The 26,600-nt window shown below is 45.6% G+C and overlaps 1 protein-coding gene across 2 annotated transcripts in view; it reads right to left on the bottom strand.

The window, feature by feature from the left end:
• Positions 1-3,287: 3,287 nt before the first annotated feature.
• The window catches only part of LOC137521736 (phospholipase A2 inhibitor gamma subunit B-like), a 68,372-nt gene continuing 45,059 nt past the window's right edge, over positions 3,288-26,600 (bottom strand). For both annotated transcript variants that reach the window (XM_068241401.1, XM_068241402.1), the window contains exons 3-5: positions 25,392-25,541; positions 18,884-19,024; positions 3,288-4,758 (exon numbers count right to left, since the gene is read on the bottom strand). In XM_068241401.1, the coding sequence (XP_068097502.1) occupies positions 4,565-4,758; positions 18,884-19,024; positions 25,392-25,541 (485 nt within the window). In that variant the 3' untranslated portion in view covers positions 3,288-4,564. The remainder of the gene's footprint in view (positions 4,759-18,883; positions 19,025-25,391; positions 25,542-26,600) is intronic.

Raw genomic sequence — 26,600 nt, 5'->3', positions numbered from 1 at the left:
TTCAACAAACTGCGCCTGGGGCAAGATACCCGCCTGCCCCCCCCCCCCCCCCTAGATCCGTCCCTGGGCTGTGCTGTCACAGACACGCTTCACTGGCCCTGGCTGCTCCGTGATGTGTGACGTACAGCCTGCTTACTGGGAATCTCTGCCAGTGTTGTTGCTGTGAGGGGCTAACACACTATTTTTGACATTTGAGGAGGACAAATTAAAATATAGCTTTTAATATAAATAGATTTAACATTATATTTTAATTTATCCTCCTCAAAGGTAAAAAATAGTGTGTTTAGTTGAAACTCATTTCTGAGAATAGGAGTAGTAGAAAGACAGAGGGGTCATTGTACTGCAGGTGACAATCCAGAACACCATGCCACCTACCTTTCTGGCCATTGTGCTCCTTCCCTGCATGACTTCTGGTGAGGTGACAATGCTGCAGACCATGCCACCTACCTTTCTGGGCAGTGTGCTCCTTCCCTGCATGACTTCTGGTGAGGTGACAATGCTGCAGACCATGCCACCTACCTTTCTGGCCAGTGTGCTCCTTCCCTGCATGACTTCTGGTGAGGTGACAATGCTGCAGACCATGCCACCTACCTTTCTGGCCAGTGTGCTCCTTCCCTGCATGACTTCTGGTGAGGTGACAATGCTGCAGACCATGCCACTTACTGTAAGTGGCATGTCTGCTTTATTGTCACTTCAGCATGTGTCACCCAGGGAGGGGAGAAGTGCACTGGCCAGAAACTGGTTAGTCAGTGTCATCTTGCCATTTGTAACCTGGGCACACCTGGGCCAGATTGGTAAGTAGCATGGTCTACTGCATTGACACCTCACCAGGTGTCACCCAGGGGACAAGCTTGACAGACAGGTAAATCCTGGTGAGCTGACAATGTGCTTGGTGCGGAAGCCGACCCCGAGGTCATCCGCACTGCGCATGCGTGAACCGCCGCTGTCAATCAAGCCCATGTTGTACGCAGCTTACTGCTCAGGCACAGTAGTTCTGCGCCTGCACAGTAAGCCGTGTACAACGTGGGCTTGATTGACTTTGGCAGTTTGCACTGAGCATGGAGACCGGGACAGCGGCGGGGAGTGGAGTTTACAGCTTGGGACAGTCGGCTGCTAGGGGTTGGAGAAAGCCCCAGGCGAGTAAAGCTTTTCATTTAATATTTGCCTGATAACTACTTTAAAGGAAATTTGAGTTAAACTTACCTGGGGCTTCTTGCAGCTCCCTGGAGTCCTCCTGTGCTTGCCCACAGTGCCGGTCCAAGACTCTCTGGCCAGCAGCGGGCCTCCTCAACGCACTCCCGGGGGCATTTGCCGCATCTGCCATTTATGAAAATTGCTAATGCACATGCGCAGTGTGCGCATGGCTTGGGACCGCACATGTGCAGGAGCTGCCGACTGGCGGCAACCAGCCAGCTTTGTGGTGGTCGCCACTGCTGGCCAAAGGGACTTGGACTGATGTGTCGTGGGCACAGGACATTAAAAGGGGGCAGGGGGCGCACTTGGGCAGCCCAGCCTCTGTTGGTGGTGGACCTTGTCCCAGCCCTGCTGGACGTGTTTAAATCCAGACTGAAAACCCACCTGTTCAGTTTAGCATTTGCAGAAATATAACTTTTGTTGTGTGAATACTTCATCCTACTACCAATTACTGAATCTGAGAGAGCCTAAGCGCTTTGAGTCCTATGGGAGAAAGGCGCTATAGAAATGTTATTGTATTGTATTGTATTATGTTATTCAAGGCTAGTGCACACTTGCATGCAGATGCAGATAAAAACAGACAGCAGTAAAGTACTAGGAGAATTTTCAATATCAATTATATTAGCTCATCTAATAAAACGTGCATTTTTTCACACATACACACATTGTGTGCAGAAAACTCATATAGAAAACTGACAGATTAGTGTGCTCCATCCTCAGCTTATTACGCATACTCTGTCTGTCCATCTCTGATGGAGCAGAACTGGTTCTGCAGACTTCTTCAGCATCACTACAGTACACATCACTTGAGGAGAGGTAGAGAATTGGGGAAAGGGGACTGTACAGAAGAGCCTGCTCAGTGGCTGAGTAGATGCAGTCATTAGAACAATTGTGCAGAGAATAGAAAGCCTTTTCTCTCAGTGCCCTTAGTGGTCAGTCACTCAGGACAGGGCCCCTATGCGGCTGCATCTCTTGCAGGGTCTATTGTTACGCCCTTGGTACCACAATAAAATGACTACCTTATACTCTCCTTCTCACATCATTGTAGATGGCAGAGCTGTAGGTGGAGCTTAATTGTTTATCTTTAGGGTTAACATTTTTATTAAACATCATAAGTAATATATATATATATATATAATATAATTAAATTAATCTTAAAAATATGTTCTAGGGAACATTATTCATTTATTTTCTGTAAAAGTAGTAGTACTATCTATTCAGTCATGTGCTTGTTATTTTGCTTGTTTTCCTGCAGGTGGCGCCTTTACACCACACACAGTAAATGACAGTAAAGCACAGTAGGAATAGATGAGGTTGGAATTTTTGACTGTTGTACTGGTTTCAGTTCAATAATGTACCAAAGGCAAAGCAATTAATGATTATAGATAATCATGTGTAAGCTGTGAGGTGTAACTTCCAAAAACTGGACTTTCTTTTCCAGCAAATCCCAAAGACTCTTGATCACACTGAGTTCTGAGGAATTTGGAAGCTACAAAAAACGTGATGTACCAGACCAGGCCAATTAAGTGTTTTTATTTTTCTCGCGGGGAGGGGTCGCAGGTACTACATTATTATTTGTGTATTCTCGTGGGGGTTGGGCAATGCTGCCTAATTTTATTATGTGTGCTTTATATAGGGAGAGGGAAATGCTGCCTTATGTGTGTGTTTTTTAGGGAGTGGGAAATGCAGCCTTATTATGTGTTCTTCAGGGCAAAATACCCTGTGTGTGTGTTGGGGTGGGCCCCCCCCCCCCGGTGATGATGGCACGAAATCTTATTTACCTTAAAAAAGGATAGGCGCCCCAGGCTCCACAAGTTACTGGATTTAGGCACTATTGACCCGAGGAAGCGGCAATAGACCATGAAACGCATTGTCTGTGTGCTTAGTAAGGTTTGTTTGAAAATGCCTCGATTAGTCTCCTTCATAGTAGGCCGATTATATATTACCCTTTTTTCACTGAGGTTCATTTTTTATCTTTCCCTGTATAGGTGCAGCAGAGTTGCCTTTAAGACAGAAGAGATGATGAAAATGTATCACATTTCCATGTTGGGAAGTTGGTGGATGACAGCAAGACACAGATCTGCTACAGTTGGTACGTTTTGGTTATTTATTTCTTCACAGAGCACATAGAACAATTCACATCAGTCTTTGGAACATAATGGAGTTAATGTTGACTAGATGATTGTTCTCACGTTGGAACACTGGGGTACTCGTTCAAATCTGCCTAGGGCACTATCTGCATGGAGTTTGTATGTTCTCCCCATACACAGTGCTGTTACGCAAGTAATGCTTGATACACACGATACAATTTTCTGACAGATTTACTGTCAGATCGACTATAACCAACAGGTCTGATTCCGATCGATTTTCCATAGAGGTGAATGGAAAATTGATCGGAAATCAGATTGGACCCTGACAGTAGTCGATCTGACAGTAAATCTGTCAGAAAATTGTATCGTGTGTACCTAGCATAACGCCTGGGAGGCATCCACTTAAGGACCGGTGCTCTCCAGCCCGCAGCACCGATCAGGATTGAGCCAGGGTGACCAGACTTCCCCCCCTTTCCCCACTAGGGAGATGTCCTGCTGGGGGGATCTGATCGCCGCCGGCTATTTCTGCTTAGCGGGGGGCTCCTCAAAGCCCCCCTCCGCAGCGATTTCCGCCCTCTCTGCCCTTACCTGCCTCTCCCGCAGGCTATGGGCTTCGCAGGACGGATATCCATCCTGCGCCATCTAGGATAGGCTTCAGCCTATCAGATGGCAGTGATCCCCGACCAATTAGAGGCCGGGGATCGCCGATCTGCTTCATGGCGCTGCTGCGTATGATGTAAACAGCGGGGATTTCTTCCCCGCGCGTTTACATTACGCGTGCGAGCCACGATCGGCGGCTCACAGTCTGTTCATGGAGACACCCTCCGTGAACTGACATGGAAAGGCAGCTCGTACGAGCGGCCGTTTCCATGTAATACCAATTACGACCTGCCGACGCCTATCGGCGTTAGGCGGTCGTTAAGTGGTTGGAAATAAATTTTGAGACGCTAGTATACTACTCTCTCTGTATAAATCACTTGTAAGGCCAGTATCTGTTTTTTTTTTATTTCAAAATTGCTTCAGCTTTATTAGAAATTAATTTGATTCTCTTGACCTGAAACTTTGCATAGAGAGGAACCTACTTAATGAAATGGAAAGAATTAAGAGGTATTACTGTTGTGAGGGACTCTTCGTGGAGACAGCCTGAATTTCCAGACAACCTTTTACAGCCAAACCCGTGAAAAATATTTTCTGTTCACTTTAAATCAAACTCTAACATCAACATCAAAAACATCAGAAACATCAACATCTGAAGAACTTTTCTGCTTTCACAGGGACATCTAAAAAAGTAGCTTCGTCAACAAGAGCACGGCTGCAGAAAGGAAGAAGGCAGCATGCAGGGCAGTGGCTCCATCGCTGCAGTACATCTTCATGTCCACGTTTAAGCCTTGGATAGAGGTCACCTGATTTCCAATTATTTCACAATAGCTTTTGGTGGCACAACCACGAATGGCATCTTTTTTAGTAACAGATCCTGGAGATAAAACAGTATAATGAAAACATTTTGAGGGCAAAACAAAAAAGGTAATAAGCACCTGAAAGAGGAACTCTAGTGAAAATAATGTAATAAAATAAAGTGCTTCATTTTTACAATTACCATATTTTTCGGACCATAAGATGCACTTTTTCTCACCCCAAAAGTGTGTGTGTGTGTGTGTGTGTGTGTGTGTGTGTCCCAAGTGTCTCCCAGAAATGTACTTAATGCACTCTGCAGTGGTTTGCTGCCACTGGACACCCATCACTCAGCACCCATCACCCCTCTAGTGTACAGGTATAGGGGCCCTCCAGTATCACTCCAGGTATAGGTTCCCCCAATATAGGAAGCCAGGTATAAGTGCCCCCAAGTTTCATTCAGATACTTGATATTCTCCTACATCTTCAAAACATACTGGTACAAAAACATACAAGTCAACTGGTTTCCCCCAAACAATCCTATAGTGAAAATATTAGTATAGGACTATGGCAGGGATTAGATTGTGAGCTCCTCTGAGGACAGTCAGTGACACGACTATGTACTCTGTACAGTGCTGCAGAAGATGTCAGTGCTATATAAATAAATAAATAATAAAAATAATATGTTAGGACATTACACTATGACTTTGGCACGGATTAGATCGTGAGCTCCTCTGAGGACAGTCAGTGACATGACTATGTACTCTTTGCTATATAAATACAGAATAGTAATATTGTAGGGTATTAGACTAGGAGTATGGTAGGATTAGATAGTGAGCCCTTCTGAGGACAGTCAGTGACATGGCTATGTACTCTAATGTGCTGCAGAAGATGTCAGTGCTATATAAATACATAATAATAATAATATGTTAGGACATTAGACTATGACTATGGCAGGGATTAAATGGTGAGCTCCTCTGAGGACAGTCAGTGACATGGCTATGTACTCTGTAATGTGCTGCAGAAGATGTCAGTGCTATATACATACATAATAATAATAATATGGTAGGAGATTAGATTATGACTATGGCAGAGAATAGAAAGTGAGCTCATCAGAGGGCAGTCAGTGACACGACTATGTACTTTGTAAAGTGGTGCGAGTGATGGATGCGACAATACCCCTGGTCTGTTCCCCAAAATGTATAAATGTGCCCCCATGTGTGCATTTATACATTACCTGTCCTGTGTCATTTACCACACGGTGCCCATCCGTCTTCAGCTTCTTCCTGTTCCATTTGTGGCTCACATGCCACCAGCATATAGCGTGTGACGCATGTGTGATGTCACGTGTGCTAAATGCCAGCGGTGTGTGAAGCACAAATGGAAGAGCAGAAGACGTATGGGCACAGCACGGTGGGCAACACAAGACTGGTTATGTATAAATACACACTGGGGGCACATTTATACACTAGGGGGTGGCGGCGGATGCAGCAGAAGCAGGGGACTCGTCTGATTCCCAAGAGATGTCATGTTAAAATCGATGGTGAATCGGTCTGAGGTGTGTGGGCACCTGACAGATCTCTCTTTAATCAGATTGGATAAGAGAGAGATTTGTCTCTTAGTGAAATCTGCTCATCATCGCTAGATGTATGGCTGCCTTTACCCTAGTATGGCAGCATTAGGACACTGCAGGTCATTTCTGTAAGTCCAGGTCCTTTTCAGTACTAGTAGGAGTGAAGGGCGGTAGGGAGACGCACAGAAGCCTTTACAGCCTACAGTCTCCCTTACTTCCAGAGTACAGGTTCAGGATGGAGGAAGGGCGCAGGGCTTCTCTCTCACATACACACACACAGCACAAATACCTTTCTCTTTCCAGGTTAGAATTCCATTATCCATCAGCCAGCCATGCATGACTGAGCTGCTTCCTGGGGGAGCAGCTGGATGACATCACTGACAGAAGTCAGCAAAGAAGAGATAAAAAAACAAACAAGGAACTGTCTACCAATCTTACTGTCTAAACTATGTATGACTCCTTATTAGCTGCACTCTTTCAGAACAACTGTGCAAAGAGCTTTTTATCTCCACTCCCTTAGCTGTGTCTCGCAGGTCAGTGGAAAAAAAAACGTTTTTTCTCATTAACTGTCTGAGGATTGGAATGTCTTTGAAAGCGCCCCATTCTGACCTGATGACCTGCCGCTCAGAGGCTCCCGCCTCTCCGGCCTCTGGGTTGTCCAGGCCCTGGGGGGAGGTGTTTCGTCCGTGATTGAACACAGAGCTGCTGCCATGCACGCTGGGACAGGCTACCGCACGGTGCATCTGAGTGACGTCAGGAGACACTCATTCCCGATGTGGCTGACATGATTCTCTCCTCATCGCGCTGATCGCGGCATCGGAGATGGTTATATCCCTGGCAAGCTTGTATCAGTACAGGAGGAGGAGGAGGCCAGTCCAGAAGATGTGCATGAAGGACATGGTGCTGATGTCCCATCCTGCACATAGACCACGTGCTGTGCCGCTGCTGCATCCAGGTTATCAGAACCACCGCACATAAACATGACTCCCCAGAAGACGAATTGGTTACGTAAGCCCCAAATTTACAGTACTTACTGTAACTGGGGTGGGGGCAGATTACTGTGGAGGGGGGCTATTAATGTAATGGGGTATTACTGTAACTGTGATGGGGCAGATTCCTGTGATGGGGCTATTAATGTAATGGGGGCATTACTGTAACTGGGGTGGAGGCAGATTACTGTGGAGGGGGGCTATTAATGTAATGGGGTATTACTGTAACTGGGATGGGGCAGATTACTGGGATGGGGCTATTAACGTAATGGGGTATTACTGTAACTGGGGGGCTATTAATGTAATGGGGTATTACTGTAACTGGGGTGGGGGCAGATTACTGTGATGGGGGCTATTCATGTAATTGGGGTAGTACTGTAACTGGGGTGGAGGCAGATTACTGTAAAGGGGGATAATAATGTAATGGAGGTATTACTGTAACTGGGGTGGAGGAAAGATTACTGTGATGGGGCTATTAATATAATGGGGATCTTACTGTAACTGGGGGGGGGCTATTAACCACTTGAGGACCTAGGGCTTTCTACCCTTAAGGACCGGACACTTTTTTTCCATTCAGACCACTGCAGCTTTCACGGTTTATTGCTCGCTCATACAACCTACCACCTAAATGAATTTTGGCTCCTTTTCTTGTCACTAATAAAGCTTTCTTTTGGTGCTATTTGATTGCTCCTGCGATTTTTACTTTTTATTATATTCATCAAAAAAGACATGAATTTTGGCAAAAAAATGATTTTTTTAACTTTCTGTGCTGACATTTTTCAAATAAAGTAAAATTTCTGTATACATGCAGCGCGAAAAATGTGGACAAACATGTTTTTGATTAAAAAAAAAACCATTCAGTGTATATTTATTGGTTTGGGTAAAAGTTATAGCGTTTACAAACTATGGTGCAAAAAGTGAATTTTCTCATTTTCAAGCATCTATGACTTTTCTGACCCCCTGTCATGTTTCATGAGGGGCTAGAATTCCAGGATAGTATAAATACCCCCCAAATTACCCCATTTTGGAAAGAAGACATCCCAAAGTATTCACTCAGAGGCATAGTGAGTTCATAGAAGATATTATTTTTTGTCACAAGTAAGCGGAAAATGACACTTTGTGAGAAAAAAAAAAAAAAGTTTCCATTTCTTCTAACTTGCGACAAAAAAAAAATGAAATCTGCCACGGACTCACCATGCCCCTCTCTGAATACCTTGAAGGGTCTACTTTCCAAAATGGGGTCATTTGTGGGGTGTGTTTACTGTCCTGACATTTTGGGGGGTGCTAAATTGTAAGCACCCCTGTAAAGCCTAAAGGTGCTCATTGGACTTTGGACCCCTTAGCGCAGTTAGGCTGCAAAAAAGTGCCACACATGTGGTATTGCCGTACTCAGGAGAAGTAGTATAATGTGTTTTGGGGTGTATTTTTACACATACCCATGCTGGGTGGGAGAAATATCTCTGTAAATGACAATTTGTTAATTTTTTTTTACACACAATTGTCCATTTACAGAGATCTTTCTCCCACTCAGCATGGGTATGTGTAAAAATACACCCCAAAACACATTGTACTACTTCTCCTGAGTACGGCGATACCACATGTGTGGCACTTTTTTGCACCCTAACTGCGCTAAAGGGCCCAAAGTCCAATGAGTACCTTTAGGATTTCACAGGTCATTTTGAGAAATTTCGTTTCAAGACTACTCCTCACGGTTTAGGGCCCCTAAAATGCCAGGGCAGTATAGGAACCCCACAAATGACCCCATTTTAGAAAGAAGACACCCCAAGGTATTCCGTTAGGAGTATGGTGAGTTCATAGAAGATTTTATTTTTTGTCACAAGTTAGCGGAAAATGACACTTTGTGAAAAAACACAATTAAAATCAATTTCCGCTAACTTGTGACAAAAAATAAAATCTTCTATGAACTCGCCATACTACTAACGGAATACCTTGGGGTGTCTTCTTTCTAAAATGGGGTCATTTGTGGGGTTCCTATACTGCCCTGGCATTTTAGTGGCCCTAAACCGTGAGGTAGTCTTGAAACGAAATTTCTCAAAATGACCTGTGAAATCCTAAAGGTACTCATTGGACTTTGGGCCCTTTAGCGCAGTTAGGGTGCAAAAAAGTGCCACACATGTGGTATCGCCATACTCGGGAGAAGTAGTACAATGTGTTTTGGGGTGTATTTTTACACATACCCATGCTGGGGGGGAGAAATACCTCTGTAAATGGACAATTGTGTGTAAAAAAATCAAAAGATTGTCATTTACAGAAGTATTTCTCCCACCCAGCATGGGTATGTGTAAAAATACACCCCAAAACACATACTACTTCTCCCGAGTACGGCGATACCACATGTGTGGCACTTTTTTGCACCCTAACTGCACTAAGGAGCCCAAAGTCCAATGAGTACCTTTAGGATTTCACAGGTCAATTTGTTTCAAGACTACCCCTCACGGTTTAGGGCCCCTAAAATGCCAGGGCAGTATAGGAACCCCACTAATGACCCCATTTTAGAAAGAAGACACCCCAAGGTATTCCGTTAGGAGTATGGTGAGTTCATAGAAGTTTTTATTTTTTTGTCACAAGTTAGCGGAAATTGATTTTAATTGTTTTTTTTCACAACGTGTCATTTTCCGCTAACTTGTGACAAAAAATAAAATCTTCTATGAACTCACCATACTCCGTACGGAATACCTTTGGGTGTCTTCTTTCTAGAATGGGGTCATTTGTGGGGTTCCTATACTGCCCTGGCATTTTAGGGGCCCTAAACCGTGAGGAGTAGTCTTGAAACCAAATGTCGCAAAATGACCTGCGAAATCCTAAAGGTACTCATTGGACTTTGGGCCCCTTAGCGTACTTAGGGTGTAAAAAAAAGTGCCACACATGTGGTACCGCCGTACTCAGGAGAAGTAGTATAATGCGTTTTGGGGTGTATTTTTACACATACCCATGCTAAGTGGGAGAAATATCTCTGTAAATGACAATTGTTTGATTTTTTTTACACACAATTGTCCATTTACATAGAAATTTCTCCCACCCAGCATGGGTATGTGTAAAAATACACCCCAAAACACATTATACTACTTTTCCTGAGTACGGCGGTACCACATGTGTGACACTTTTTTGCAGCCTAGGTGCGCTAAGGGGCCCAACGTCCTATTCACAGGTCATTTTGAGGCATTTGTTTTCTAGACTACTCCTCGCGGTTTAGGGCCCCTAAAATGCAAGGGCAGTATAGGAACCCCACAAGTGACCCCATTTTAGAAAGAAGACACCCCAAGGTATTCCGTTAGGTGTATGGCGAGTTCATAGAAGATTTTATTTTTTGTCATAAGTTAGTGAAAAATGACACTTTGTGAAAAAAAACCAATAAAAATCAATTTCCGCTAACTTTTGACATAAAATAAAATCTTCTATGAACTCGTCATACACCTAACAGAATACCTTGGGGTGTCTTTTTTTCTAAAATGGGGTCACTTGTGGGGTTCCTATACCGCCCTGGCATTTTACAGGCCCAAAACCGTGAGTAGTCTGGAAACCAAATGTCTCAAAATGACTGTTCAGGGGTTTAAGCATCTGCAAATTTTGATGACAGGTGGTCTATGAGGGGGCGAATTTTGTGGAACCGGTCATAAGCAGGGTGGCCTTTTAGATGACAGGTTGTATTGGGCCTGATCTGATGGATAGGAGTGCTAGGGGGGTGACAGGAGGTGATTGATGGGTGTTTCAGGGGGTGGTTAGAGCGGAAAATAGATGCAATCAATGCACTGGGGAGGTGATCGGAAGGGGGTCTGAGGGTTTGGCCGAGTGATCAGGAGCCCACACGGGGCAAATTGGGGCCTGATCTGATGGGTAGGTGTGCTAGGGGGTGACAGGAGGTGATTGATGGGTGTCTCAAGGTGTGATTAGACGGGGGAATAGATGCAAGCAATGCACTGGCGAGGTGATCAGGGCTGGGGTCTGAGGGCATTCTGAGGGTGTGGGCGGGTGATTGAGTGCCCTAGGGGCAGATAGGGGTCTAATCTGATAGGTAGCAGTGACAGGGGGTGATTGATGGGTAATTAGTGGGTGTTTAGGGTAGAGAACAGATGTAAACACTGCACTTGGGAGGTGATCGGACGTCGGATCTGCGGGCGATCTATTGGTGTGGGTGGGTGATCAGATTGCCCGCAAGGGGCAGGTTAGGGGCTGATTGATGGGCGGCAGTGACAGCGGGTGATTGATGGGCGGCAGTGACAGGGGGTGATTGATGGGTGGCAGTGACAGGGGGTGATTGATGGGTGGCAGTGACAGGGGGTGATTGATGGGTGGCAGTGACAGGGGGTGATTGATGGGTGATTGATAGGTGATTGACAGGTAATCAGTGGGTTATTACAGGGGAGAACAGATGTAAATATTGCACTGGCGAATTGATAAGGGGGGGGTCTGAGGGCAATCTGAGCGTGTAGGCTGGCGATTGGGTGCCCGCAAGGGGCAGATTAGGGTCTGATCTGATGGGTAACAGTGACAGGTGGTGATAGGGGGTGATTGATGGGTGATTGATGGGTAATTAGTGGGTGTTTAGAGGAGAGAATAGATGGAAACACTGCGCTTGGGTGGTGATCTGATGTCGGATCTGCGGGCGATCTATTGGTGTGGGTGGGTGATCAGTTTGCCCGCAAGGGGCAGGTTAGGGGCTGATTGTTGGGTGGCAGTGACAGGGGGTGATTGATGGGTGATAGGTGATTGGCAGGTGATTAGTGGGTTATTACAGGGAAGGCCAGATGTAATTAATGCACTGGCGAATTAATAAGGGGGGGTCTGAGGGCAATCTGAGCGTGTGGGCGGGTGATTGGGTGCCCGCAAGGGGCAGATTAGGGTCTGATCTGATAGGCAACAGTGACGGTTGGTGATAGGGGGTGATTGATGGGTAATTAGTGGGTGTTTAGAGAAGATAACAGATGTAAACAATACATTTGGGAGGTAATCTGACGGCGGGTTTGCGGGCGATCTAATGGTGTGGGTGGGTGATCAGATTGCCCGCAAGGGGCAGGTTAGGGGCTGATTGATGGGTGGCAGTGACAGGGAGTGATTGATGGGTGATAGGTGATTGGCAGGTGATTGACAGGTGATCAGTGGGTTATTACAGGGAAGAACAGACGTAATTAATGCACTGGTGAATTGATAAGGGGGGGTCAGAGGGCAATCTGAGCGTGTGGGCGGGTGATTGGGTGCCCGCAAGGGGCAGATTAGGGTCTGATCTGATAGGTAAAAGTGACAGGTGGTGATAGGGGGTGATTGATGGGTGATTGATGGGTAATTAGTGGGTGTTTAGAGGAGAGAATAGATGTAAACAATGGATTTGGGAGGTGATCTGATGTCGGATCTGCGGGCGATCTATTGGTGTGGGGGGGTGATCAGATTGCCCGCAAGGGGCAGGTTAGGGGCTGATTGATGGGTGGCAGTGACAGGGGGTGATTGACGGGTGATTGACAGGTGATGGACAGGTGATTGACAGGTGATCAGGGGGGATAGATGCATACAGTACATGGGGGGGGGGGGGTCTGGGGAGAATCTGAGGGGTGGGGGGGTGATCAGGAGGGAGCGGGGGGCAGGGGGGGGATAAAAAAAAAAAATAGCGTTGACAGATAGTGACAGGGAGTGATTGATGGGTGATTAGGGGGGTGATTGGGTGCAAACAGGGGTCTGGGGGGTGGGCAGGGGGGGGTCTGATGGGTGCTGTGGGCGATCTGGGGCAGGGGGGGGGAAATCAGTGTGCTTGGTGCAGACTAGGGTGGCTGCAGTCTGCCCTGGTGGTCCCTCGGACATTGGGACCACCAGGGCAGGAGGCAGCCTGTATAATACACTTTGTAAACATTACAAAGTGTATTATACACTTTGTATGCGGCGATCGTCGGGTTAACATCCCGCCGGCGCTTCTGTATGGCCGGCGGGATGTTGCGGCGGGTGAGCGGCGCCAGGCGGAGGCGGAGGATCGCGTCACGGATGACGCGATCGCTCCGCCCATGCCCATACAAGGACCGCCGCCAATTGTCAATACGGCGGTCCTTGCGGCGTCCACTTCCCGGCCGCCAATTGTATATACGGCGGTCGGGAAGTGGTTAATGTAATGGGGCATTACTGTAACTGGGGTGGAGGCATATTGCTGTAACTGAGGGGTTATTACTGTAACTGGGGAGGGAATTATTTTAACTGGGGAGGGATTACGGAGACAGTTTCTGAGAAGAAGCTCCGCAAGAAGCCCCTGCACCAGGGATGCACCAGGTTTACCATATTTTTTCCCTAGTTTTTGTCCTCTAAACTTAGATGTGTCTTATGGTCCGGTGTGTCTTATGGTCTGAAAAAATATGGTATGTATAAATGATTGTCAGTGTTTATTCTAAAATCTTTCCTCTCCCTGATTTACATTCTGACATTACATGGTGACATTTTTACTGCTGGCAGGTGATGTCGATGGAAGTATCTTTTTGGCAGTTGGAAATGGCTGTAATCAGCTATTTCCCACAATGCAACAAGGTTCACAGACAGGAAACTGTCAGGACCATGGTCCTCAAAATTTCCTGTGGGAGGGATTTCACCACAATATCAGCCATACAGAGCCTGATGATCCATTTGTGAAAAGGAATAGATTCCTCATGTAAAAGGGGGTATCAGCTACTGATTGGGATGAAGTTAAATTCTTGGTCACGGTTTCTCTTTAAATATATTTCACACTGGCATAGTAGCATGGGTTTCAAAGCTTACAACAGTGATTGGGCTCCATGCTCATAACCACATGATGCCACCTACCTGGCCACCCCACCAAGAGTATTATCAGTGGAGCATGCTACAGCGTTCCCACCTATCTTCCTTGCATGCGCGTACATGCAAAAAGTACAGATAGAAATGTGCGCGCTGGAAATAGCAGCTAGTAGAATATCAGTAAAAGGGTCTTGTAAGGTTGTGTATGATATAGCAGCCATATTGTATCTCATGGAAGCCATATTTCCACATTTTCTGTCTGCTGTGTATTATGTCATATGTGTATGTCTCTTAGAAGCCAGCTGGCTTTGGGGTATAATTGGTCACCTGGCTGAAGGAAGCTGCTAATTTGATTGTCTGTATGGCAGTGTAAAGTACATTTGCATTTCAGTTTCCACTGGACACTGTGGCCTCCAGCAAGGAAACAGGTAATTAGATAATGACCCACTCTTTTGTTCTGCATCCTGAAAAGGTGTTGCATTGCTTTGAACTTTGTATTCATGTAAACAGCTACCTGTTGACCCAATATAAAATCCAGACTAACTGAATCTGGAAACTTCAAAGGCTAACAGGAAAACTCTGAAATTTGCATCACAGCAAGCAAGGATTTTACAGAGGGCTCAGCGAACGGTGGTGTCACAATCTGGGAAATTAAATTATATCTGGACTTGTACCCCCGGGCTACAAATCGGACTATATAAGTTGGCCTAGGACAGTCACAACTGGTAGTTCCCAGGAGATAGCAAAGAAGCTCGAACTGCCCCGACTAAAGGTCAGACTGCGTGCTCCTCGCAAACAACGCTCTGTTCATGCTGGTAACGTTTTATTCCAGTTTTTATTTTTGAGCAAACTGTCTTGTTGTGTCTTTGTATTTTTTTTACTTTGTTTATTTAAATCTTTTTGTATATATTCCTGTCTGCACTGTTCCACTTTTTGGAATATTAAATATTTATTTAATAAGCCTGACTTCTGATGTACTAACAGCTCATAGCCTAGAGAGAGACTGCAGTGTAATTTGCGTTACAAGTTCAGTGCCTGATTGTGCCTTGCTACTGTGCGATTGTATTGTGTGTTGGCGTTCCCGTATTTGGCCTAAAGCGCAAAGCTGACCCAAATACGAAAACGCTGGACTGAGTGCAGACCACTCGACAGCAGAGTGGGAATTGTTGGAGTGTCTAGCAGCAGCTAGTGGCGGCAGTGAGAAGTGTTTCTGAGGGGTGACAGCCATGTTTTAGCTTGAATAAGGCTGCTTCCCCTCACGATCTGGTCAAACCTTCAGTCGGGAACTGCATCTGCAGGCTTGCCGTGGGGCCGGTTCCTGACAGTACTGATATTCTACTATTAAGCCGGGCGGTATGGACGAGCTCAGCTCGTCCATCACCGCCGGAGGCTGCCGCTCAGGCCCTGCTGGGCCGATTTTCATCAAATAAAGAGCAGCACACGCAGCCGGCACTTTGCCAGCCGCGTGTGCTGCCTGATCGCCGCCGCTTTGCGGCGATCCGCCGCGAGCAGCGGCGAAAGAGGGTCCCCCCAGCCGCCTGAGCCCAGCGTAGCCGGAACAAAAAGTTCCGGCCAGCGCTAAGGGCTGGATCGGAGGCGGCTGACGTCAGGACGTCGGCTGACGTCCATGACGTCACTCCGCTCGTCGCTATGGCGACGATGTAAGCAAAACAAGGAAGGCCGCTCATTGCGGCCTTCCTTGTTTATTCTGGGCGCCGGAGGCGATCGGAAGAACGCCTCCGGAGCGCCCTCTAGTGGGCTTTCATGTAGCCAACTTTCAGTTGGCTGCATGAAATAGTTTTTTTTTAATTTAAAAAAAACCCTCCCGCAGCTGCCCTGGCGATCTTAATAGAACGCCAGGGTGGTTAAGCAGTGTTAATTCCATTATTATTATACATTATTACCAATATTTTACTACTGCTAAACTAAGCGCTATTCCCACAGAGCCCTCTCTCTACTGATGCCTAGACCCAACCACCACCCTCCATTTCCTAACACTAACTGACCACCCCCTGCGATGCAGAACCTTAAAGAGGAGCTGTTAGGTATAGGGTCTCAGAGAAAATAAACACATATATCAGTAGCTAAAGATTGGCTGTACTTACATTACATATGCATTTCACTGTCCACGTTTGGATTTCACAGAATTTGTATACAGTATATGCAGAGATAGATGCTCCTGACAGCTCATGGCAGGCTCCATGTTTGTGAAGCCAAATGTGTCGTCATGTCCTGCCTGCTTCTGATCACAGATAAGCTCGTTCTTGAACAACACGGTGTGCAGTGAATATTAATGAGCCATGTGGCTAGGAACAATAGCTGACTCTTGCAGTGTACTCTGCCCCGAGATTTATCAGTGTTATCACGCTGGACTGATTAGAAGCTCCTGTACCGTCTCATTAGCAGCCGAGGGGAGGGCCCCAGAATGCTTTGCAGTTTAGCTGCGGCTTGCGTCTTTATGGGTCTATAACAGACTTTAAGATAAGCACACATCAAAGGTAACTGAAATGTTTATCTTCACTAATGGCTTTTGAGCTTCCTTCTAAACTGTTTAACACAGGAGAATAGAGGTTTAAATTAGCTTCTGCAGCCTGACAGTTACTCTTTAAAAGACACCCCCCAATACACACACACACCGGCCCTAACCATAAAAGACTCCCCCACCAAACCTAACATTAACCATAGGATGGTGTAGAGGGAAACACAGGGCACTGCAGTGGGCTAAGGAGTGCACCCTAGTTGAAAACCATAATCATTTCCATAACAAGGAGAAATGGAGAGCACTACAGGGGGCAATGGGTGAGATTTCTAGGGGGAATGAAGGGTACTACACGGGGTAACAGAGTGTTATAATTTAAGTAGGCCTCAGTTATTTGGACCGAATTTTTTTTAAGGTAAAAGGCTTGTTCGCAGAATATACCTTTAAGAAGAGGTCCTCGCAGAATCGAGGATGCAGGCAGTTACCAGGAATATGTCCTGAACATGTCCCTGAAGGGAGGCCACAGGCCTAAACTGCCCCAGACGGTTAGGAGATCTAAAGGTAAACATAGGCCATATTTACCAAACATAACATTCTTTGTATGTAGGTTATAGACCGAGCGGAATATTAATTAAGTAGGTGTGTATCATGACATCACAAGGGGTCTCAGCCAATAGTAGGTTTGGGAGGATGGCTCAGATGATGTGACATTTAACTCTCTGGTGACCGGTATTAAAAGGGGTCACAGGTTGAGGAGAGACACCTTTGCTTCTCTCTCCTGGCTTTCTCCAACCCTTGACTTCTATCCAATGTTGTGTCATATTCTATTACTGTATGTTGTATATATTAGATAGGCCTCAGGGTGAGGTAGTTAGATGTAACGTAGTATAGACATAAGAGAAACCTGGCTGCCAGGACTGGAGCCAAGAGCTGTAACGCAAAGACTTACTACGGAATAATCTGTTTGGCTAAAGATGTAACGAACTGTATCTGTATATCTGTTTACTGAATAAACACTTTGGAACTTGGAAGCCGCCTAAAGAAGTTCTATCTGCTGTTTTGCTGTGATGAGAGTCGTGTTTGCAGCTCTTACTAATGAGTTGCTGGTGCCGGAATAAAGGTGTGTTGTTGCCGATAGAAACATATAGTTTCTTACACAGAGAACACTCCTACAACAGAGAGCAATGCAGTTCCTTACAGAGTGTTTTGGTGGGCACTGCTACAACAGGGGGGGGGGGCAATGGTGGGCACTGCAGGGGGCATTGGGTAGCACTACTGTAATGGGACAATGTAGGGCAATAAAAGTATTGGTGGGCACTATTCTAATAGACAAGGCCGGATACTACACACAGCATTACAGGGCAGGACCTTAACAAGGGGTAATGTAGGGCACCACTATAAGAAGGGACAGTGAGGGGCAGAGTTGGGTGTGCGTTGGGAAGAAGGCAAGTTCAAGATTGAGGGGAAACAGTCTAAAGTCCTCTTTTGGGTACTTTGGTCTATAGTTATGCCAGTGAGCTACATTTTATGTGGATTCAAGTGCCCCTGTGCTTATCCCACCCAGGAGTGGCGGACATTTTGGGGAACCATCAGGCATTTTGGGGAAGCCTAGAGTCCTTGAGCTCCCCCCCCCCCCCCCAGTATTGCAGAATTAGGTAGCTTCCAAACACACCTCGCCTCCAACTGGGCAGAGCAGTGAAGCGTAATACATTTGCTCAATTGGCCTGCAAACTCTCCTGACCTGAACCCCATAGAGAATCTGTGGGATATTGTAAAGAGAAAGTTGAGAGACACAAGACCCAACACTCTGGATGAGCTTAAAGTGAACCTAAAGTCACCCCAAAAAATGAGATGAACTCACCTGGGGCTTCCCTCAGCCCCCTGCAGACGATCGGTGCCCTCGCAGCTCCGCTCCGATGTCCCAGGACCCGCCGGCGTGCACTTCTGGGCCGCTATCGAAGCATCCTGGGCCTCCATAACACCTGAGCAGTGCCACAGGCTGATTGCCTCCATGCCACACCGCATTGAAGCAGCCATTTCTGCAAAAGGATTCCCGACCAAGTATTGAGTGCATAACTGAACATAATTATTTGAAGCTTGACTTTTTTTGTTTCAAAAACACTTTTCTTTTATGGGTCGGATGAAATATGCTAATTTTTTGAGATAGGAATTTTGGGTTTTCATGAGCTGTATGCCAAAATCATCAATATTAAAACAATAAAAAGGCTTTAACTACTTCAGTTGTGTGTAATGAATCTAAAATATATGAAAGTCTACATTACAGAAAATAATGAACTTTATCACAATATGCTAATTTTTTGAGAAGATCCTGTACATACTGATTTTGTTCGGCCCCAAGGAACCCACGTAGTTTGCCCACTTTACATTGATGAGCTGATATTCAGCTGAGCAGAAGTAATACCTGACAGGCTTCTTGCCATACGGCCACATTTGAACTCATTTCCAGTGCACTCCATTGTTTCACCAGTGTAGCAGTAAGAAGAGTCGTCAGATGAGCAGGTGCGGCACGTCAGTCCATTCTTCACCGTGCTTTTCGTTGGCACTTAAGAAAAAAGCATGGTTAAATGCAATCTTTCACCACAGTAAATAGGCACACTTCATTGGAATAAGCTCAGCCAATAGGGAACTTGCAATTAAAGGATACATATTCTTTATTCTATTATTGTGTAGCCATCCTGCCAGCATGGCTATTCAGTACCTGTGCAAAGTGTATTCTCTGTGTAATCATATCAGGGATTTGTAATTCTATAAAAATCAGTTTCTAAAACAGTTAATTGCATAGTTTGCGGTTTGCAGCTTTTCCCTCCCACATCTAGGTGGAAAATTCCTCTCACCAATAGCAGAGCAGCTTTTATACTGTGGAGATTTTGTAGCCAATCAACAAAAGTCTTAGCTCTGAGAACAGAGCATTTGCTAGAAACTGGGTTCAGTGAGCTAAGAGCAGAAAAAGAACAGAGAGTCCCAGTGCACACCAAAAACCTCTAGCAGATCTGCAAAACGCTAGAGGTTTTTGAAGCAGATTTCTGAGCGATTCTAGGCATATTTAGAAACGCTTTCTAAACATGCCTAGCGTTTTTGTGTAGCAGATTTCATATATTGTTACAGTAAAAGCGGTTACTGAACAGCTTCTGTAACAAAAACTCCTGGAAAACCGCTCTGATCTAGCGTTTTTCAGAGCAGTTTTCCACTTTCCTATACTTTACATTGAGGTAGAAATGCCTCAGAAATCTAAAAAAATGCTGCAGTCTGAGTTTGCATATGTGGAAAAAACGAACTGCTCTGGTGTGCACCGCCCCACTCACTTTCATTAGCCAAGCGGTTTTCCCCCTGCGTTTTAAAAAACGCTTCAGAACCGCTCTGGTGTGCACCAGCCCAGAGACAACTGGCTGGAGAGAGATCTGAGGGATTACACAGTGTTCCACACACAGAACTGAGCTGTCTGTGAGTGAATATTCTTCCTCCACAGTGTCCTGTGACTGCATCCTTCCTGAAGGAGTGTGACAGACTACTTCACATGGCTGCTTCATTCTGCCTCATCTGAAGGAACTTTAAGCAAGCTACTTTTTACTACAGTGACAGGCTGGTATTGAATCCAGTTTGTTATGTTTTATCATCTGCCTGCAGATTCACAAGTCCAGTTTTCAGTGAGTGATTTTCTGCGGACCATAACTTTTATATAATCAGGCCTCCCAGGGTCTTATACAACGCAGTTTGTAATGGGGACTAGAGACTGAACTGTATATTGGCCTAACCATCTGTTCTGAGGTGTCAAGGCCTATCTGAAGAGGATCATTAACCTCCCTGGCGGTCTATTAAAACCGCCAGGGGGCAGCGCAGCACTAATTTATTTATTTTTCAGGCGCTAGCTACATGATAGTCGCTATGCAGCGGCATCCCCCCACCCCCGCGATCAGCGCAAACAGGAAATCCTGTTCAGAACGGGATTTCCTGTTTGGCTTCCCCCATCGCCATGTCGACGAACGGGATGACGTCACCGACGTCGTGACGTCAGAGGGAGTCCCGATCCACCCCACAGCGCTGCCTGCCACTGATTGGCCAGGCTGCGCACGGGGTCTGGGGGGCCCTCTAACACGGCAGGTAGCGGCGAATCGGCGGCGATCGAGCTATGCAAAAAAAGAGTGCAAATCGGCCCAACAGGGCATGAGCAATCCTCCGCGGCGGCTTAGCCCGTGCTCAGCACGGGCTTACCGCCAGGGAGGTTAATATATATCTAACAATTCAACTTGTGTCATCTTCCTGCTGCTGCTCTCCTGAGTGAAGTTCCTTGTGGATTACAAATACTGTTTTATATATGATCTCCAACTGCCGGCCTACTACTTAGGTTAAGGTGTACACCTAGAGCGCTTCTGAGAACTCTTTAAAACGCCAGCGCTTTCAAAAGCGCTTGGCTAATGTTTCTCTATGGGATGGATCACACCAGAGCGATGTGATTTTTCCCAAAACGCAAACGTGGGTCCTGCAGCATTTCTGAGGAGATTCAGCCTCAATGTTAAGTATAGGAAAGTGGAAAATCGCTCTGAAAAGCGCTAAGTCAGATCGATTTTCCAAGCCTTTTTGTTACATAACCAGTACACTAGCAGTTGTAGGGCCCTTTTCCACTATGAGCATTTGCGATGTTGAATCGCAAATCACTAGCAATTTTTAAATTGCAAAATAACCTAGGAATCGCTGTGGATTTGATTTTTACCAAAGCGCGATCGCGTCTCGGAGCGATTTTTACAATGCATAGCAAAATCACAATCATGTTAAAAAAATAGTGACAAGGCGCAATCGCTAGCGTTTAGCAATTGTAATATCTCGTGGAAAAGGGCCCATACTGTATCTAAAATTAAAAAAAGCTACACAAAAACGCTCCAAAAATCACTAGGTATAAATACAAAATCGCTTGGCACATGCATAGATTCGCCTTGAAAAATCACTTCTAAAAGCACTGAGTGTTTGTGATTACACTAGCGTTTCGAGGCATGCACCAGCCCTAACATTGGCCAATGTTTAGGGAAATTAGCTTAAATGTTTATCGGAGTTTGATTATAGCAGACCGTTTATACATTTGTCATTTAAAGTGCACTCAATTATTTACTGTGATTTTGTGGATTTGATATCTCTGGATTTTCTGGTGCTTCTTTGGGCCAAACCATTCCCAGAGGCTTTGGAGGTGTCATTCTCTATTGCATTCCTTTGCAAGCAACTGTTGGTATTCCATTATATCCATAACTGAGTTCAGATCAGGGGCGTAACTAGACATCACTGGGCCCCCCTGCAAAACGTTGGATAGGGCCCCCCCCGCAAAACTTTGGATGGGGCCCCCCCAGCCCCCTCGCTTTCTGCACAGGAAAACTGAGGGCCAATGTGTTTTCCCCATGCAGATAAAAACACTTAGACTTAAAGGAAACGTCAGGCAATCTATGCTACCCCCAGATCTACTTACACGGGGCTTCCTCCAGCCCCTTGCAGCCGACAAGTCCCTCGTTGCAGCTCTGCTCCCAGTACATACATACACACACAGCCTTATTATTTTACTACATGAGAGCACATGCTATATGGAGGAACAACAATGACATGCTGAACATAAGATACAGTATTTACTGTAACAAAACATTCAGAATTTTACTGATTGATACTGTTATTACAAGAACTTTGACTCAGTATGAGACAAAAAGCTCTCAATGAAGCAGCAACAGTGACATCAATCTCCACTCCACTGTGTTGTAAAAGTAATCAGAGCCATAAGGTCATTAGCCTGTGTGTGATAAGAATCTAGGAATCCTTTCGGAGTGATTGCTGAAAAGGGAAAGTCTACAACTTCTTTTCAAAATGTGACTCCTTTGTTTGTAAGTGTTATGAACTCTAGGGAGCAAGGACAGTGTACAAATTCCAAAGTGTGTATGAGTCCTTATCTGTGTTGTGGACACATGCAGTCAATATAACAATGGTGCGAGAGCAGAATATGTTGTTTCTCTCTATGCCCTTAGCTGTCAGTGTCTCAAACTTTTCCCCCCACGGGCCCCCTTTGGCTTCTGGGCCCCCCTGCAGAGGCATCCCTTGCAGGGTCTATTGTTACGCCCCTGGTTCAGATGCTGGGACCTATCTTTTAGACTATATTACTAGAAGGTAAATTGTTCATTTTAGGTTTATGATTGGGTCTCCGGATCCAATAAAATTGCTTAGCATTATACTGCTGGTTCCTGTGTATCACTGGAGGTTGAGGGTGGCACCAGAGTTGGACAAGAGCAGGACCCATCTAACACAGCTACACTTACGGGTGCACTACCTTTGACAACAGGAAAATCTTCTTGTTGTACCAGTCACATGATGGGGGGCTGCAGGGGATAGTGTATGTAAAGATTTTAACTAGTTATAATAGTGTTGCAAACCTTTGAAAACTATACTTAAAAGCACTACTACCATATAAAGCTGTATGATTTACAGTATATTTGTACACAGATATAAAATGTACATTTTTCCTAGATTAAATTGCACTGTAAATTACCTTTTTGCTTTGTAGCTTAGTTTACAGTGAATAGCATTAATCTGACAGCTAGGAGCCTCTTACCAACAAGCTTTGGACTTGTCCATACTCTCATGGAGAATCCTCAGGATTTACTTTATTTTTGAAAGTATTTTCCAGTTAGCCCATCTGCCAGAATGCTAGCACTTGACTAGGCAGGCTGACCAACCTTGCAAATAACTAGGCAAAAACAGAGGTGCCAGGCAGGGCCGTTTCTTGGGCAGTGCGGGAGGGGGCCACCCTGGGAGCAAATGGGCAAGTAGAAGAAGGGGGGCACAGGCATGAAGGACATAACCGCTAGGCAATAGGGAGCCAGTGACGCGTGGTGCAGCGGAATAAAAGAAGAAAGAACACCAGCGCAATCACCTTCCTTGACTCCTCCTGGGCGTCCTGTGGCTGCTTTACTAAAACACACATGTAACTATTCCCTCTTTCAGGATCAGTTCTATATACAGCTAAGTGGCACGGCGATGGGGTCGAACGTGGCCCCTTCCTATGCAAACATCTATATGAAGAATCTTTCATGTACTCTAATAATCTTTTTACAAAATATGCCACGTGTTAGCATTGGTATGTAGGTGACATATTCTGCATATGGACAGGCCCACATTCGACCCTTGATGCCTTTGTGAGTTGACCAGACAACATTAAATTGACTGTTCAGTGTGACGCAAATTAAATCAGCTTTAGATCAGGTTGGATAAACTGGGCTTATTTAATCTGGAGGAAAGATGCCTTAAAAGCAAACCTGAAGCGGAAAAAAAAAAAAACAACTTATAATACAATGAATTGTATGTGTAGTATGGATAAGTTATAGAACATTAGTAGCAAAGAAGAGAGTCATTTTTATTTTCAGTTATATAGCTTTATTTATAACATCATATTTGCAGTTTAGCAACCACACATTGTATTTTAAGCTGTAAAACAAGGCAGAGCTAATGACCCTTTGAACATTCCTGCAGTAAAACCTTATCCCAAGCAGTCTCTCACTGTTTCTTGGCTAGTTAAAGGGGTTCTGTGGACAGTTTCAATAAACAAAAACGGCCACTTACCTGGGGCTTCTATCGGCCCCCTGCAGCTGAAATGTCCCGCGCCGTCGTCCTCCGATGCTCCGTTGCCTGCCGCCGGTCCTGTTGTAATATTGATGAATAATGCTCGCTCCGGCGCGCGTCATTGGGAGCTTACTGCGCGGGCGCAGTACGAAGTTTTCTTGCGGTAAGCTCCCGATGACGCGTGCGGACACAGCCTCGCAGCCGCAGTCTAATCAGAAGGCTGATTAGACCGGCGGCGGGGAACGGAGGATCGGAGGAGGACATCGCGGGACATTTCAGCTGCAGGGGGCCGGTAAGTGGTGGTTTTTGCTTAAACAGTCCGCAGAACTCCTTTAAGCGCTTCCTAAAACAAGACTGTATTTGATCCAGTGGGTCGAAGAGTCGAAGAGTTCAGAGAAGCTTTTTTGCATAGATAACAACTGAAGTTTTTTTTTACTTTTCCTGTACTGGAAAACGATATGAGACAATTTTCTTTGCTACTAATGTTTTATTTCTTAGCTGTGCTACACATACAAATCATTATGTCAGAAGTTTATTTTCGCTTCAGGGTTGTTTTAAGGGTTTTAAGGGAGGTCTAAATAACACATATAAATACTGTACATCTAAGAGCAATAGAAAAGCTTGGCAGATCAGCTTTTTTGTCCCTAGACTTAGCAAAGAACAAGGGGACCTGAGTATGGAGGGAAAATATTTTTGCCATCTATTTAGAACTGGTTTCTTTACAGTGGAATATTTATGCATAATTAATTTAAAGAGACCCAGAGGTGGGCTCATATAAAAAAAAAAAAAAAAAGTAGGCTACATGATCCGTGGGGCTGAGCGGATCAGGTAGCCTCGAAAAACGCCGCTCCTGTAGGCTGCAATGGCCCACTTTCACGACGCCGCAACGGTGGAAAGAGAGATTAATTCTCTCACCAGCGTGTAGGGAGGCGGGGGAGTGGCAGGAGGCGGGGCTAGTGAGAGAGAGCTTCCCAATGGCAGCTCTGGAGACCGTGTAGGAACGCCCTGGCGGGAGTTTTGAATAGGGAATTACCTCTGAGATGGTGACAAATAATGTCACCAATCTCAGGGGGCTATAAAGTGGCGGCGGGGGGACAGAAGGTGGCGATGTGGGGACACAGAGGCATGCAGAGAACATGCCCCTATGTCCCATCTGCAACCCCCCCCCCCCCCCGCAAGAACCACCTCGGGTTCTCTTTACATTGAGTATTACATGAGGTAAACACCAATGTAGCACTGCCACCCGGTGGTCAGATCCCCAATACACCTGTAAGAAATTCCTAAGCAAACTTCAAGAAAAGCATATGTGAGGTAGAATACACACTTACCTGTAGGAGTAGGTGGGACGCAGTTGTTGGCAGAACAGCAGGATGTTGCTGTCCTGATGCTCCCATAGTAGAAGGTCAGACTGCCATTCACGTCACACTGAGAGGGATTTCCACACGATAAGGTATATTGCTCAGTCAGTGGTCCTGTGACTATTAGATAACAACAGTATTAGCATTTAAAGGGTTACAAGCTTAAAGGACAACTGTAGTGAGAGGTATATGGAGGCTGCCATATTTATTTCCTTTACCAGTACCAGTTGCCTGACTATCCTGCTGATCCTCTTCCTCTAATACTTTTAGCCATAGAACAAGCATGCAGTAGATCAGGTGTTTCTGACATTATTGTCAGATCTAACAAGATTAGCTGCATGCTTGTTTCAAACACTACTGCAGCCAAATAGGTCAGCACGACAGCCAGGCAACTGTTTGGGAAATAAACATGGCAGTCTTCATATAGGGAAGAGGGAAGGCTCAGTATCCCACGAAGCCTTCCCAGTCCTAGCTCCATGCCCTCCTTCCATCGCTGCCCCCTCATTCAGAATTTGCACCTTCAGGACTCCTCGGAAAGCTCTGAAAAGCGTTCGTGTCCAGGGCCGGATTTCTGGACAGGCCACAAAGGCCCGGGCCTCTTGTCTGCCTTACGCGGAGGCCTCCCTGGAAGCATAGGATCTCTGTGAGCGTGTAAGGCAGACTATTCCCGCTCCCAGTGTCCACAGCCAGTTCCTGGTAAGCACTCTAAGCACTTTCTACAGCATTAGCACTTTATTTGCATTTATTGATGCTCTTCTGCAATACAATTTCTACATCTGCTGTATTGTATCAATGCCCAGCACTGGAAGGGTTAAAGGGAACCCGAGCTGAGAATAATATGGAGGCTGCCATATTTATTTCCTTTTAAGCAATACCAGTTGCCTGGCTATCCTGCTGGTCCTCTGCCACTAATACTTTCAACCATAGACCCTGAACAAGCATGCAGCAGGTCGGGGGTTTCTGACAATATTATCAGAACTGACAAGATTAGTTGCATGCTTGTTTCTGGTGTAATTCAGTTCACTACTGCAGCCAAATAGATCTGCAGGACTGCCAGGCAACTAGTATTGTTTAAAAGGAAAGAATTATGGCAGCCTCCATATCACTCACCTCGGGTTCACTTTAAGCACCGGACAACTTCACAGGATTCAGCAGGGGGGAGGATCACTTCACAAACCA

Source organism: Hyperolius riggenbachi, chromosome 6 (assembly GCF_040937935.1).
Source record: "Hyperolius riggenbachi isolate aHypRig1 chromosome 6, aHypRig1.pri, whole genome shotgun sequence".
NCBI classification, from domain to species: Eukaryota; Metazoa; Chordata; class Amphibia; order Anura; family Hyperoliidae; genus Hyperolius; species Hyperolius riggenbachi.
This window is presented reverse-complemented; position numbering and strand designations above follow the sequence as displayed.